Source organism: Esox lucius, chromosome 17 (genome assembly GCF_011004845.1).
Source record: "Esox lucius isolate fEsoLuc1 chromosome 17, fEsoLuc1.pri, whole genome shotgun sequence".
Lineage (NCBI taxonomy): Eukaryota > Metazoa > Chordata > Actinopteri > Esociformes > Esocidae > Esox > Esox lucius.
Window position 1 is genome coordinate 18784622 of NC_047585.1, and position 16963 is coordinate 18801584.

The 16963-nt window shown below is 41.5% G+C and overlaps 1 protein-coding gene across 2 annotated transcripts in view; it reads left to right on the forward strand.

Annotated features, from left to right (window-relative positions):
• Positions 1 to 16963, forward strand: part of cdh4 (cadherin 4, type 1, R-cadherin (retinal)) — a 208541-nt gene that overhangs the window by 135216 nt on the left and 56362 nt on the right. For both annotated transcript variants that reach the window (XM_010881866.3, XM_010881867.3), the window contains exons 3-4: positions 3755 to 3981; positions 14016 to 14198. In XM_010881866.3, coding sequence (XP_010880168.1) covers positions 3755 to 3981; positions 14016 to 14198 — 410 coding nt within the window. The remainder of the gene's footprint in view (positions 1 to 3754; positions 3982 to 14015; positions 14199 to 16963) is intronic.

A 16963-nucleotide genomic window follows, 5' to 3' on the forward strand; every position in this document is an offset into this window, starting at 1 on the left:
ATCTCTCACAGGAGACAGTTTACTTATCCTCCATCTCTCACAGAAGACTGTTTACATACCCTTCATCTCTCACAGGAGACAGTTTACTTATCCTCCATATCTCACAGGAGAGGTTTACATAACCTTAATCTCTCACAGGAGACAGTTTACTTATCCTCCATCTCTCACAGGAGAGGTTTACATACCCTTCATCTCTCACAGGAGACAGTTTACTTATCCTCCATCTCTCACAGGAGAGGTTTACATACCCTTCATCTCTCACAGGAGAGGTTTACATACCCTTCATCTCTCACAGGAGAGGTTTACTGAAGGAACTGGATTTTGACGCGTTTTAGATTGTTTACAAATAGACAATTAATTAGACAAATAGACAATTAATTGAATACAGTTGTGCTCATAAGTTTGCATACCTTGGCAGAAATTGTGAAATGTTGGCATTGATTTTGAAAATATGACTGATCATGCAAAAAAAAAGTTTATTTAAGGATAGGGATCATATGAAGCCATTTATTATCACATAGTTGTTTGGCTCCATATTAAGTCATAATGATAACAGAAATCACCCACAGGGCCCTGATCAAAAGTTGACATACCCTTGAATGTTTGGCCTTGTTACAGACACACACAGGTGAAAATGTCAATTAAAGATGAATTTACAACACCTATGGCTTTTTAAGTTGCAATTAGTGTCTGTGTATAAATAGTCAAGGAGTTTGTTAACTCTCATGTGGATGCACTGAGCAGGCTAGATACTGAGCCATGGGGAGCAGAAAAGAACTGTCAAAAGACCTGCGTAACAAGGTAATGGAACTTTATGAAGATGGAAAAGGATATAAAAAGTTATCCAAAGTCTTGAAAATGCCAGACAGTACTGTTCAATCACTTATTAAGAAGTGGAAAATTCTGGGATCTCTTGATACCAAGCCAATGTCAGGTAGACCAAGAAAGATTTCAGCCAAAACTGCCAGGTGAATTATTCGGGATACAAAGAAAAACCCACAGGTAACCTCAGGAGAAATACAGGCTGCTCTGCAGAAAGACGGTGTGGTGATTTCAAAGAGCACAATACGACAATACTTGAAAAATGAGCTGCATGGTCGAGTTGCTAGAAAGAAGCCTTTACTGCGCCAATGTCACACAATATGCCCGACAACACATTGACACATCTCACAGCTTCTGGCACACTGTAATTTGGAGTGACGAGACCAAAATGTTGCTTTATGGTCACAATGATAAGCGCTATGTTTGAAGAGGGGTCAACAAGGCCTATAGTGAACAGAATACCATCCCCACTGTGAAGCATGGTGTTGGCTTGCTGATGTTTTGGGGGTGTGTGAGCTCTAAAGGCATGATGAATGCAGCATGTTATCATAAAATACTGGCAGAATATTTGCATTCTTCTGCACCAAAGCTGGGCATTGGACGCTCTTGGACTTTCCAGCATGACAATGACCCTAAGCACAAGGCCATGTTGCCCCTCCATGGTTACAGCAAAAAAAAGGTGAAAGTTCTGGAGTGGCCATCACAGTCTCCTGACCTTAATATATATATATATAACGTGCGGTTCATGCAAGACGACCAAAGACTTTGCATGACCTGGAGGCTTTTTGCCAAGACGAATGGACTGCAATACCACCTGCAAGAATTTGGGGCCTCATAGACAACTATTACAAAAGACTGCACACTGTCATTGATGCTAAAGGGGGCAATACACAGTATTAAGAACTAAGGGTATGCAGACTTTTGCAATGTTTTGTTTTATGATTATGCCATTCTGTTATGGGTGTGCAAATTTTGAGCAAATTCTGTATCTAAAGAGAGTATTACAATTACAGTACAAGTATCTAAGATACAAGTTCTCTGGAAAATCAAGATGTTTGCAAGAGCAAAGATGCAAGCAGAAGTGAGGAAAACGCAAGAGAAAGCTTCCCCAAACCCCGCTTTGGTTTATATCCCAGAACTAAAGGCATGGAGGTTGGTTTACTGACCAATGGATGACAAACTAGTCCTGAAGAGTAGACACCTTCTCAATTAGGGACATATTATGATCTGTTCTGGGACCATCTCATAAGACAGATTGGTGTTATCTCAAGAAGCAAGCTACCTAGGCAATAACAAGCAAACCTTTTTGTCACTGCATTCACAGCTTGCAGAAACATCCCTAAAACATTAATGTTCAAATGATTGCCTACTAGGACAGAAAATAAGTACATAGGTAGACATGTTTATACTAAATAGACATAGAATTGACATTTTTCAGTGCTCTCCATCTCTCCCAAGTCACTGCCTACAGAACTTTTTCTTCTAACTTATCCCCTGACTGATGGGAAGGTAATGGTAGAATGCGTTCAACCCTCCACTAGGTGGCATTTATGCCTTGTCCTCATGACTCAGCAGCTACACAGTGATGAGATGTAAAGATGCTTGATGTTAACATCTGTGTTTTGCCTAAAAGTATTTCCAACCAAATGAACGTACAAATGCTTTTAATATTACTCAGAATGGAAATAAAAGTAGCAATAATAATTGCTGGATTTTCCCCTCAGTTGCCATCTAAACCAGATTTCATGTGGTTTAGATGGCAACTTGATGTCCTCTGTCATTGCAGTCCCCATATTAAGTGCCCAGACTCTGTCTCTCTCCTTCTGTCTCTCTCTCTCTCCCTCTCTCTCCTTCTCTCCCTCTCTCTCTCCTTCTCTCCCTCTCTCTCTCCCTCTCTCTCTCCGTCTCTGCCTGTCAGCTCTGATCATGTGGGATCTCCTTCAAAGCCACAGTTCATGTGAGATGGAAAGACCACAAACACCCACAATGTGCTCTCTTCTTCCTCATACATGTGGGTCTCTGGAGAGGGAGGAAGTACAGTGTGTGACTAGGACATTTTCCACAATGTTCCCTTCTCTCCTGTTCATTCAGAAGACCCAAAATGTCATTTAAGATTGGGTTCTGTCTTTCACAGCAGCATGTTGAAGGGGAATGCGTGATTTAGAAAGACAAAGAGCTTCACAGTCTGCTGCGCTAATGTGGGATATTTTCCATGTAGCCGTGTCTCTCCTTGAAAACACAAGGCAATATGACTGTTTCGTGGATCTCTTTTTATTTTGGTAGAGTTGTTTTCACCTCTAAATAAAAGATGAGGAGAGATATGTTTGTTAGGGAGGAAAAACTGTTTCAGTATTTAACCACAGTCAACAAACAGTCACCTCATTCCCTTAAATGTTACTACCGCCTTCCTCCCATTCCTGGCTTCAAACCCCCATCCCAATGTCTTCATCCCCCATTCCTCTGTCTTCATCCCCCATCCCTCTGCCTTCATCCTCTCCATCCCTTTGCTTTCATCCCCTCCATCCCTCTGCCTTCATCCCCTCCATCCCTCTGCCTTCATCCCCTCCATCCCTCTGCCTTCATCCCCTCCATCCCTCTGCCTTCATTCCCCATCCCTCTGCCTTCATTCCCCATCCCTCTGCCTCCATCCCCTCATCCCTCTGTCTTCATTCCCCATCCCTCTGCCTTCATCCCCTCCATCCCTCTGTCTTCATCCCCTTCATCCCCAGCTCCACGCCCAGTCCTCTGTCTCCACCCAGCTCCACGCCCAGTCCTCTGTCTCCACCCCCACATCCCACTGCCTCCACCTCAACCCTGCATCCTTCAGTCTGCACCCCCATCCCTCTCACCATCTCCACCACTGTCCCTGTCTCACTGGGTCATTCTTTTTCTTAATGTTTCTCTTTATCTCTTTCTCTCTCGGTCAATGTAGTAAGGTTTGAGGACTGTCAACACAGCAAGGCGGTGGGCTTCGAGAGCAGTGATCCTCACTTCGCTGTTCGTCCTGATGGCTCCGTGTACGCAGAGCAGGAGGTGCTCAACTTGACTGAACCAGTACAGTTCATGGTGACGGCCCGCGGGGGTCATGACCCTAACATCTGGGAGACCACGGTCAAGCTGGCCTTGGCCGGACACCCACCTTCTGTCCCTGTGAATCAGGTAAGCATGTATACACCGCTGTCATTTCCACGGCAGATAAACACACATACACATTAAGGTTTCCTCAGGCGATGTCACACCAGCACACATCTGGACTGAAGATGGTCTGTACACACTTATGTCTAAAGGAACCCAGAGATAATTAAGGAACCCTTGGAGTTCCTCAAGGAACTATTGCTGGTCTGTGTTTCATATTTGCTCTTCGGGTTAGTTAAAGGAGGTTGGTTCAGTGATTCTAAGGATTCCCGTAGGGGCCTTGGACTTGATGCATGGGGTTCATCTTTATTGATCATATCATTAGAATAAATGTAATCCCTTAAATGTTTATTTGTTCTGTTAAGAATGTCAGAATAACTCAAAATACAATACCATCTCATGAATCACTGAGAGTTTTATATAATGCAGTGTGTACATTTCATCCTGCTTGTGCAAAATTTGCATTGCAACAAAACCTTTCATTATATTTTGAGCATGTCATTTATATTGCACAGCTGTGCAGAGATATGAGACACACATTGGCTAATAATTAAATTGGATGGTTTAAAATTGGAAGAGGGTGAGAGCATGTGTCGATGTGTGAAGAGAGCATGCGTTGATGTGTGAATCAACATGTGCAAAAATTTATTTCTATCCTTAGCTTTTTAGAAACAGATTTCTGGAGAGGTGGAGAAACTGGTGAAAGCCTTTTATCTGTTGTTACGGCCTGAACTTGTCATGACTTTAGTAGGTTACAGGACACCGGCGCACAGGGTTTTCCAAAAATCTAAATTGATGAAACCAAGGACTTGGCCAGGGCTGTGTCAATGAAACATGCAGCAACAACAAGACAAGAAACACTAGGACAGGAGCAATTTAAATAGGGAATTAACAAGGGGTTAACGAGACACAGGTGAAAGCAATTTACTAACGAGACTGAACATAGAAACAGGAAAACTAGAACCAAAACACACAGAGCATTGAACTGCAACGACCGACATGGCACAGGCCATGACCGGCCGTTGAACCACTCTAATGGTGGCCAGAAATAATCGCACCTGCAATAAGTCACACTTCCAGTTGTCTATTAGCTTGTCACCACTACATAGCATTAAAAGTGTAAAACATTTAACCATTCCCGTCTCAAAAATCTTCGGGTTTGAACTTTCACACACAGGTTCTTCTGAGTTATTTTCAAGTAGAGTTCCCTGAGGAACCGGCTTTTTGACTTGTTAAGGTTCCACCAATGTGTCAATCTTAATGGTTCCTCCAGACACCTTTACATGTAGGAATGTGTATAGTGTGGAGGGTATACTGTTATTGTATAATTAATGGTGGCTTGATAAAATGTTTAGATATTCAAGGAATCTCTGGACAGCCTAAAGGACATTGCATTTGCTACAAACCTGTTGAGCTTTATATACAGTTTGAAATGAGCAGAGTATATATTTAATAACAATTTATAACTTGTGTGTCAAGTGGTAAGATACACAGCAGAGGTAATTACACCCAAAATATCCCTGATCGGCTGTTTAGAGAAAAGAAACCCTCAAGTGCGTTTGTATCTAGAGCAGCCCTGAATGCGCTCTGCACATTAAAACACAAGTGCTACTGTATAATTTTTTTTGTTGGTTACTTGGCATAATTTGTAACTTGGTTGCTACTCATTCAATAATTTGACAAGCAAATATGCTAGCTAGCTGGTTCATTTGTTCAAGAACATTAGTAGTTACATAGAATGCCAAACAGTTATGAAAACATCTATAGTTTTCAAGAAAATTGCCATGTTTTAGGTGACATAAGACGCTTTGTGATGGAACATGTCACATGCTTAACTATTCAAAGATATAAAGTTGCTGTTTTCAGTACAAACTTAACATATTGATCTGTAGTTCAGTTGATGCTATCAGGGGGCCAAAGGGGCTATGTGAGAGCCAGAGCGCCAATCTCACAGGTGGCCACCCAAAAAATTTAAACCTTGCCATTACAAAAATTATTCCTGTAACAATCTTTAGACAGACTTTCCTCAAATCCCCTTTCTAGTGGTGTTTGTTAAGGGACACTTTGACCTGTAAAGGGTTCCATCAGCATGGCAATTTACTTAACCCTTTACTGATAAGAGTGTGCTTCCACTGTGCATTTGCATGAGGACACACTGACACACTTGAAAGCCTCACTGCTTCTTAGCTAAAATCAGTTTTCAATGACCCTCAAGTATTATATAAAACTGCATTATTTCAGGTTCCGCTTTTCTATATCATTAACAAATATTGCTCAGTGAACAACCTATTCTTTGCTTTACAATTAAAACATTGCTTAATGCTACCTCCTGGTCATGTTTTTAATCATAGAACATGTCCAAGAGTTGTGTTAAGCATTTGCAGAGCTGGGATTAATATTCTGCCCACTCCTCGCAGTACAATAATGAAGAACATGAAATAATTGACATTGATTGAGTTAATGTTCCACTCTGTCAGAGGGAGGCCTGCTGGAGCCAGGTGATGTGGTAGCAGCACTATGTAATTATGCTGACACATTGTGGAAGCGGGAGAGAAATTCAATAATGGACCAAGAAATCCTTATGTTCAAGCAATCAAATGAAAAATGTGAAAACCAGTTACATGTTTTAAATTGATACATTTTTGTTGGAAACCCTTACAACATATGCAAGGTGCTTTCCGGACACTTCCATTTCTGATAGAAATAGGCAGCAGTGTGTGATGTTGGTCAGCAGGTGATTCCAAAGTGGAAAATTGCTGTTATGCCCTGTAGAATTTTTTTTTTCTGTAGCCATGAAAAACAAAATTATGGAAATATATAATTCATGTTAAGGGATTTCTCCAACGCTGCTTTAGAACTAAAACTGTTTTCAGCTCAGCCCTACGGCACAGACTTCTGCTCTTTCTGGTCTGCTGCACTTCCTGTAACCCTTTCTAACCCAAACCCAGAACCCCCATTAGATATCAGTTAGACACAGTGCTAGACATGTAGTAGAATTCAAGGAAAACCTAGGGGATTTGTTACTGCAGGGGAGAGAGAGAGTGTTTGCATGTACTCTATGTGTACAGTATATGTGTATTTATGTAGATACAGTATGTGTTCCCTCCTGCTCCCAAAATGATAAACAGTATGGCAGTCCGGCAGGGGCTTAGGGGAGAGCTGATGTGGTCTCCATGAGCCCTGTCCTGTACTGTCCTCCCATCCCTGACCCTGTTAATGTCCTGTCCTCCTTCCTTCTCTCCTCACTCCTCACTCCTCATTTTACATCAGAGATGTTAAAGAAACACTCACCAATTTCAACCAATTTACCAACAATAAAGCCACTGTAGAAACAGCTTTCTACCCTAGAAGCAGCAATAACTACGTGTTGGGTCAGTTTCACACCTTGTAGATATAATTGCATGTATTGAATATAACAATTTGAGATTATGATGAATGAATAAACCATTATGCAAATCACTGATGTGGAATGATTTGGGTGTTTTCGTGGATAAGAACAAGACCTGGTAGATAGATGCACAGCCATCAAAACGTGGAAGCAGGTGTCACATGATATTTGTTCACTAGTTGGAAGATGGACACTTTAATGCATGATCAAACTGACATAGCTGTGTTGTAACTGTGTTTCCTATAACATAACCCTGTTCTGTTTGTGATTATAACACGGTTCAAGAAGCAATAACTCAAATCGAATGAAATCAGGGAAATGAAGTTAAATATATGATGGCTAGTGAGGTAGCGTTGTCTGGAGGAATGAAAAAAAGTTTTTCTTGCTGACAACGGTTCAGCTCCCGGAAATAAAGCTGTTTTGGTGGGTCGAGTCGGGATTAAAATCTGTCCTTCTGTCGTGTGGTTACTGAAACCCATGTAGCCAACACGGTCCTGGCAAGGCTCTGAGAAACTGTCCCTAGAAGGACTATACTTCAGCTAGTTTTTGATGGGTCACTATGTGCACTATGTTATGGAAGCGAATTCACTGTAGTTATCATGTGCTAGCAGGTCTCAGTAAAGACCAACTAGGCTGGCATGGTCAGGCATTGATTATTCTGGTCAAACACATCATGACGTTATGTATGTGGGAGAGAGCACAAGGGCCTAACTCAAAGTGACATTTACAGTTTGAATAAGTCCTCCGTGAGACCGTCTTCACAAATACTGCTGGTTGTTTTCTCGGCCAATGTATCATCAGAGTATTTAGAGATAGGAAGCCCACCTTCCTGAAACATAACAGTTAACCTGTCAAAGCTGCTAGCTATCAATGTAGCTATATAACATATATATATATAACATATAGATCAACAATATACTTTCCAATGTCGATTATTAATTGAAAGGAGTAGTTGCAGATGTATTTAATACGTTTATTGATCTGTCATGCCAAAGTCATAGCAATCATCAATGTTTACACAATTCAGCATCCCAAATGACCTGTGATAGACAAGTAACATAACAACACTTACTTTATCACGGCTTCCAACATGTTGGTGGAACCTCGCTGAAGAGCAAGAACAATAAAAGTGTATTCTAGTTAAGAACCGCATGAGAACAGAAAGTCCGGGGTGTTCATTTTGCTCTTTTCTAATTGGCTAACGTATCCATCGGCCCGTCAAAGGTTCAGGTCCTTTGCAGAACTCCCAGGCGTGGTCAGATGATGCCACTGGGGTGAGAACCAGGGTCACAATAGCCCAGCTGCACTGTGAAGCAGATTAACTAGAACCACTACACACCAAAACATTACCATGACATTACAAAAGTACCATTTCAAGTGCCAAAACCAGCCGGCAGCCATGAGGTGATTAAAAGATATCTTCATTATCACATTATTGCATTTATGGAGTTTCAGAGCAGACATGTGCAGGGACTCATTGAACTCATTATGTTTTATTCATTGTTGGCTTGATTTACTCTTCCCTCTTCCTGGATTAACTGTGCACAGTGCTTGGTCTATGTGGTGGCGTGTTTTGTACGATATCTGTATAGTTTATCTGCCTCCTGGTTACATATAAGGGCTTAGTAGTGTCTGAGATCATGCTTCTCCACACAGATACAGGAGCTATGTCCATTGATTCTGCTAGAAATATATATTCTCTAGGTTTTCTTTTGCCTCTCAGCCCCTGTTCACCACCGACCACTGCTGTGATCAGCCCTCATCAAAGAGAATAAGCATGGGAGAATGATGGGAAAACAGAACAGCTCAAGACATATAGGCATTGAATTTAACGTACCCACTTTGTCTTGAGATAACAGTGAACTGAAGATGGGAAACAGCACACACTTGATGTTGTGTAATTGAAAGTCCCTGTTTAGTGTTGCCTCCTGCTCTTCAGAATGTTAACCTCCAGATGTCAGCTCCAGGCCTGCAGGGCTGACTGATGCCCCAGCGACGTAGAGCCTGGTAGGGAGGAGAGAGAAGCCAGCTGGCCTGCCCGCAAGCACTGGGCCTGGGGTGCTCCGGGCGTTTCTGGGACTCATTTCACACTCACTGATTCTTGTTTGCTCACTCACACACACACACACACAGTACGCAAAAACATATACACGCATGCATAGGCACACACAGACACACAAACACATATACAGTACACACACACACACACACACACGCCCATCGTACTTTTCTAACAGCACAAAGAACCCATCCCAGTTTCCCCTTTTCCCTTTGTAATGATGGTGATGTTTGTGCCAGCTTAGCAGGGCTGTCACTGGCCAGGCTGAGTCACGTGGAAACACTGCAGCGATATCATCCATACACAGGCTTGGCATAAAGAAAGAGGACCTCTCTGCTCCGTTGTGGCAGCTTGGCGCGGCGTTTGGAGGAATGTGGGAATTTGCCAACGCCATGCCGATCGGAAGCATCGACCACGTAATCAGCGGCCCTGATGTCCCGTATTCATCAGCAGGCCAAAGTGATGCTGATAGTGATGCAGAGCAGGAGGGTTATTCAACACAGCTGAAGGTGCTGATAGCGGCTTTATCAGGAGGGAACACATGGGGTAGAAACAGAGATGCCTGGGGACGACATGGCTACCATCCTCACTCACCCTCATATCAGCTTCTATCTCTTGTTACTCTGCCCCTGTCTTCTGTCTCCTGTTACTCCTCCCCTCTGTCTTCAATCTCATGCTACTCCGCCCCTCTGTCTTCTATCTCCTGTTACTCCGCCCCTGTTTTCTATCTCTTGTTACTCCACCCGTTTTCTATCTCTGGTTACTCCGCTCCTGCTGTTTTCTATCTCTTGTTACTCCACCCATCTGTTTTCCATCTCCTATTACTCTGCCCTTCTGATTTCGATCTCTTACTTCACCATTCTGTCTCGTGACTCCTGTTACTCTGCCCCTGTATCTTTAATATCCTGTTATTCCACCCTGCATTCTTCAATCTCCTGTTACTCCTCCCTGTCTTCTATATTTCCTGTTACTCCTCCCTCTGTCTTCTATATTTCCTGTTACTCCTCCCTCTGTCTTCTATATTTCCTGTTACTCCTCCCTCTGTCTTCTATATTTCCTGTTACTCCTCCCTCTTTCTTCTATATTTCCTGTTACTCCTCCCTCTGTCTTCTATATTTCCTGTTACCCCTCCCTCTGTCTTCTATATTTCCTGTTACCCCTCCCTCTGTCTTCTATATTTCCTGTTACTCCTCCCTCTGTCTTCTATATTTCCTGTTACTCCTCCCTCTGTCTTCTATATTTCCTGTTACTCCTCCCTCTGTCTTCTATATTTCCTGTTACTCCTCCCTCTGTCTTCTATATTTCCTGTTACCCCTCCCTCTGTCTTCTATATTTCCTGTTACCCCTCCCTCTGTCTTCTAAATTTCCTGTTACTCCTCCCTCTGTCTTCTATATTTCCTGTTACTCCTCCCTCTGTCTTCTATATTTCCTGTTACTCCTCCCTCTGTCTTCTATATTTCCTGTTACTCCTCCCTCTGTCTTCTATATTTCCTGTTACTCCTCCCTCTGTCTTCTATATTTCCTGTTACTCCTCCCTCTGTCTTCTATATTTCCTGTTACTCCTCCCTCTGTCTTCTATATTTCCTGTTACTCCTCCCTCTGTCTTCTATATTTCCTGTTACTCCTCCCTCTGTCTTCTATATTTCCTGTTACTCCTCCCTCTGTCTTCTATATTTCCTGTTACTCCTCCCTGTCTTCTATATTTCCTTTTAGTTTACATTTGTCTTTCTTTTCTTTCAAAACTTTAACTCTATTCTATTCTGTCTAACCAGCACATAAATGCATGCATGCATGCACACACAGAAACACACACACACACATCAACTAATTCCTCCAGCCACCCATGAAAGGACTGGCGCTCTCCCATCTCGGCCCACTGCCCCTGTGCTGGTACCTGAGAGTGTTGCGGATGAGTGGAGTTCATGCAAGGTTTTTTCTTTTTTTCTTTTTTATGTTGGTGTTATTTTTACAAGTATGTGGTACATTTTCACTAACACAAGCCATTTGTTTGAAAACTTTTTCTGTAGACTGCATACAGCACAAAATCCTACACAGTCACTTCACCAAAAAGGTTATATTCAGTGTTTTATCTGAAAATATGTGATAAGTTTTCATTACATTCACATATTTTCACATAAAGTCATTTCCTTTCATAATGAAATTCTGACATTACTTTTGAGTCCTTTCTTAAGAATGAAAAGAAAAAGACATTTTATGACTGCTTAATCCAACTGCTATTTTGAGATTAATCCAACTTCTCAACTGATTTGTCTACTACAGATTTTAAGAACTACATAATAAGGAAGTTGTCCATACATAAAGTATGATATACTGAAGCAATAAAGCATGAGAGGTTGTGGTATATGGCCAATATATCTAAGAACAGTTTTTAGTTATGACACAGCACCATGTCATGGTGTATTGGTTCTATAACCCCAACCCCTGAGATTCCTTATTGGTTTTATAAATTAGGCCAATAAATTGCTAGTCATGTCATACCTGTAGTATATGGTCTAATAGAATTACTTAAAATCAACCAATCAGCATTCAGAATTCAAAGTAGCCACCATATATTAGAGTTCAAACATGTCTATATGTGACCCCAGTGGGATTCAAACCGTAAAACCACTCTTGAGCCCAACATGACCTTTTTGAATACATGTATGATTTCCACTCTCCTTAAAAGCAGGTTTGAATTGGGCATGAACCATTACAACACATACTGAAATATCAATGAGGACCTAGGATAACATTTACGAGACAGGGACCAGCTAGATCAAAACTTGGCATAGAAATTATGAAAATGGGATTTTAATGGGTAGTGCAAGTGTATTGACCACTGTGATTTTATTTAAAGGTCTGTGGCATATTCCATTCCCAGGGGAATCTTCCATGATTGTTATGTTGTTTTTTGCTTATTAAACCATTGTACTCATAATTCACATTTTGCTTGTATACTTTGAATCAATGGTTTTGTAGTGAACCAACCAAATGAGTGTAAAACGTGAAGTTTTTAATGTTTGATTTACAACTCTGACCAGTTTAAAGCTGAATATTTTCAAATTGTTGTGATCGCCTGGTCACCCATTCTTCACCCCCACGCTTCCCTTTTCCAGCCCAGACATCAGATGGCCTGGTCCAAGCCCTGTAGTCAAATCCACTAAGCTGTGAAGACTTAAAACAAAAAGTGTGAAATATATGTGTGTTTGTTCAGGGTTAGCTTGCATCTGTCACTCTCTCTGAATAACCATATGCGTGTTGATAAGCTGACCTGCCTGCCAGTGTTGGGGATGGCTGTGTATGTGTGTGTGTGTGTGTGTGTGTTTATGTGCTGTGCTTGTGTGCATGCGGGTTCTTCAAGCAGATTTACCAAAAGGATTTCTGCTTGGCTTTAAGTCATAGCAGCATACATGTTGCTGTGTGTGGGGATCAGGAGAAACAGCAGGATTATTGGATTATACAGTGCTGTCTCAGGCATGAGGAATATCAACACTGACTGATAGATAGCTTGGTATACACTTCACATATCAGGCTTGAGGAATATCAACACTGACTGATAGATAGCCTGGTATATACTTCACATATCAGGCATGAGGAATATCAACACTGACTGATAGATAGCCAGGTATACACTTCACATATCAGGCTTGAGGAATATCAACACTGACTGATAGATAGCCTGGTATACACTTCACATATCAGGCATGAGATATATCAACACTGACTAAAAGATAACCTGGTATCTTCACATACTGTATGTCTGGAGCTACTATGATCAAACACATAGGTCCTGACTGGTAGTATGATTTATAATGTGGTACACCAATGTTCATCTGCAGTACACAGGCCAATAAAATGACAGGACCAGACAGAAAAGCAAGTAAGATGTGATGTCATTTTTTAAAGATATATTTATTTGTAATTTGTATTTTTTTCCCTTTCATTCATTGGTAAACTTGTCTTCGCTTGTAAGACCAGTGAATCATCAATGATGTCAAACAGTGCAGAATCCCTGTTGGGGACTGATCTCCATTTCATTGAACAGATATTTGACCAATCCCTTTTCATTTAGATTAAGGCTTCCTTCAGGGATATGTCATACAGTGCATCACAGGGGCCAGTAGTACAGTTCTGCGAGTCTGTTAGAAGGGCAGAATGGATATACATGTCTCTCTGTCAGAAGAGACATCCAACTGTGATTTGTCAGACTGTGAGGGTTTTTGATGTATCAGGACAGTCAACCTCCATGGATTGTGCAGAGACCATTGGTAACCTGTCTGCGACACTAATGCCTGGAAGCTCTGACCCGGCTGGACCCTCTCAGGTGAATTGCCAAGTGCAATAAGGGATCTTAGAAGCCAGAATTGTAAATCTTCATTAAAATATTGTTTTGAGTTATCTGGGGGGAAAAAACTGTGGATCTGTATTTTCTCCTGTTCTTCCCTCATCTGTCAAGGTGTGCCATGAATTATGAATGTCACTTGTATGTTCCATATTTTACACTTTCAGAAAATGTTCAATTGATTTCTCATGTCTCATCATTCAGTTTGAAAATATGTTGTTGAATACTGTAGGTCAGTCAATGTGTGTATTGATTTCTTGTCTTCTCAGATTGGAGTGGAGGATATGATTGCAAGGGCCTGGGAATCTAATCCCAAGGTTATCAAGTTTCCACGGAAACATCAAAGAAGCTCCTCCGCCAATGGACTGAGACGACAGAAGCGGGACTGGGTCATCCCACCAATCAATGTGCCTGAAAACTCCAGAGGACCCTTCCCACAAATGCTAGTCAGAGTGAGTGACAGTTATGACATTCATTAAGAACTATTGATGTGCAATGAAGTTGTCTTTTTTTAAAACATTAACAAACCAATACAGGCCTACATCGTGTACCGTCCAAATATTTGTTGGTAGTCCCTTATGCATCTGTTGTAAACTAAACATCAGTTTGTCAGTTTGAATAACAATAACCCAATCCTGTTCTGTTTCGCTACCACACATCCTGAGCCAATGCCATCAGGCAAAACACCCTCAAACTAGACTAGTCACGTCGTCTGACAGTAACTCACCATAGGGAAGCAATGAGAACGGTGGGACAGATCTCAGGCAATCACTATGACATGCTGAACAGAACACCACCCTGGTATTTTCTATCAAGGACCTTCCGCAGGTAGAGGGCCCTCGTCTCCTGGTTGAGTGGTGATGACAAGTGATTTGTCTGTCCTTAGGACATGGTCACAGACACGTGGACAATAGGAAACGGATGGACAACACACAGCTCGTTTTCACCAGTCCTTCAATGATTGTAGGAATACTAAGCACTTTTAGATACATGTGTGTACGTGTGTGGGTTTTTGGCTTAATTATATTTCGGGGACAAAAACAAAAACAATAAATACATTTAGCAAATTCTAATGTTTTGGGTTAAGTGTTACATTTAAGGCCAAGGTTGTTCGGATTAAGGTTAGGCCTTAAGAGTAAAATTAGGTGTTAGGAGTTTGGGCAAGGATAAGTTTAGGCAACAAATTTGGTTATTATGGTTAAGTTATGGTGTTAGGATTAGTAAAAATATATATTTTTAATGGTAATCAACTTTGCGTGTCCCCATTTAGATTGCTAAGTAAATGTGTGTGTCTCTACTCATTGGCAGAAATTGGTAACTACCTTCCTAGCATGCCTGGAACTATTGCCTGGTATAACGCCACCATTTGGCCCAGCAGGATTAAAGTTTCACCATCTTGCTGCTTGAACCCCAAAATTGACCACTAGGGTTTTTCTTTTCCTTGGGTAGTGTGGTGCCAATAAGAGATAAATTAGCTACTATAGTACTAGCTAACTTTCTACTTATGGAGAGTTTATTTGGAGGACAAATGTTGCTGTTAGCTACATTTTCAGGTCTCTGTCGGCCTTTGTATTCCTTTGTTGCTTGAAAGGGATGCCTATATTTGAATTGTTTCCCACTTCATTCCAAAATCTCATCAATCAACAAAAAATTGCCTGGAAGATGCTGACTATGAGTACACTGACAAAACTATTTGTGAAGTACTCAAGTATTCCAATAACATCTTTCCCTAATACTGTTAATATTGATAACCGCGCCATTCATTAGTTTTAATGGCATCGTTTAGGATAACCATATATACAGATACACATAGATACACACATATACACACATACATACATATTTATATACACACACACACACACATATATATATATATATATATATATATATATATATATATATATATATATATACACTCACCTAAAGGATTATTAGGAACACCTGTTCAGTTTCTCATTAATGCAATTATCTAATCAACCAATCACATGGAAGTTGCTTCAATGCATTTAGGGGTGTGGTCCTGGTCAAGACAATCTCCTGAACTCCAAACTGAATGTCAGAATGGTAAAGAAAGGTGATTTGAGCAATTTTGAGCGTGACATGGTTGTTGGTGCCAGGCGGGCCGGTCTGAGTATTTCACAATCTGCTCAGTTACTGGGATTTTCCCGCACAACCATTTCTAAGGTTTACGAAGAATGGTGTGGAAAGGGAAAAACATCCAGTATGCGGCAGTCCTGTGGGCGAAAATGCCTTGTTGAGAGTTCAGAGGAGAATGGGCCGACTGATTCAAGCTGATAGAAGAGCAACTTTGACTGAAATAACCACTTGTTACAATCGAGGTATGCAGCAAAGCATTTGTGAAGCCACAACACGCACAACCTTGAGGCGGATGGGCTACAACCGCAGAAGACCCCACCGGGTACCACTCATCTCCACTACAAATAGGCAAAAGAGGCTACAATTTGCACGAGCTCACCAAAATTGGACAGTTGAAGACTGGAAGAATGTTGCCTGGTCTGATGAGTCTCGATTTCTGTTGAGACATTCAGATGGTAGAGTCAGAATTTGGCGTAAACAGAATGAGAACATGGATCCATCATGCCTTGTTACCACTGTGCAGGCTGGTGGTGGTGTAATGGTGTGGGGGATGTTTTCTTGGCATACTTTAGGCCCCTTAGTGCCAATTGGGCATCGTTTAAATGCCACAGCCTACCTGAGCATTGTTTCTGACCATGTCCATCCCTTTATGACCACCATGTACCCATCCTCTGATGGCTACTTCCAGCAGGATAATGCACCATGTCATAATTTCAAATTGGTTTCTTGAACATGACAATGAGTTCACTGTACTGAAATGGCCCCCACAGTCACCAGATCTCAACCCAATAGAGCATCTTTGGGATGTGGTGGAACGAGAGCTTCGTGCCCTGGATGTGCATCCCACAAATCTCCATCAACTGCAAGATGCTATCCTATCAATATGGGCCAACATTTCTAAAGGATGCTTTCAGCACGTAGAATTTAGGCAGTTCTGAAGGCGAAAGGGGGTCAAACACAGTATTAGTATGGTGTTCCTAATAATCCTTTAGGTGAGTGTATATACACTTGGAATGATTTTAGGTACAGCAGTAAAGTCAGACAGGATTTTGTCTACCAGCTGACTTTAACGTTACGTTAGATTACATGCTACACTAGCAAAGTTTTGGCTATATTA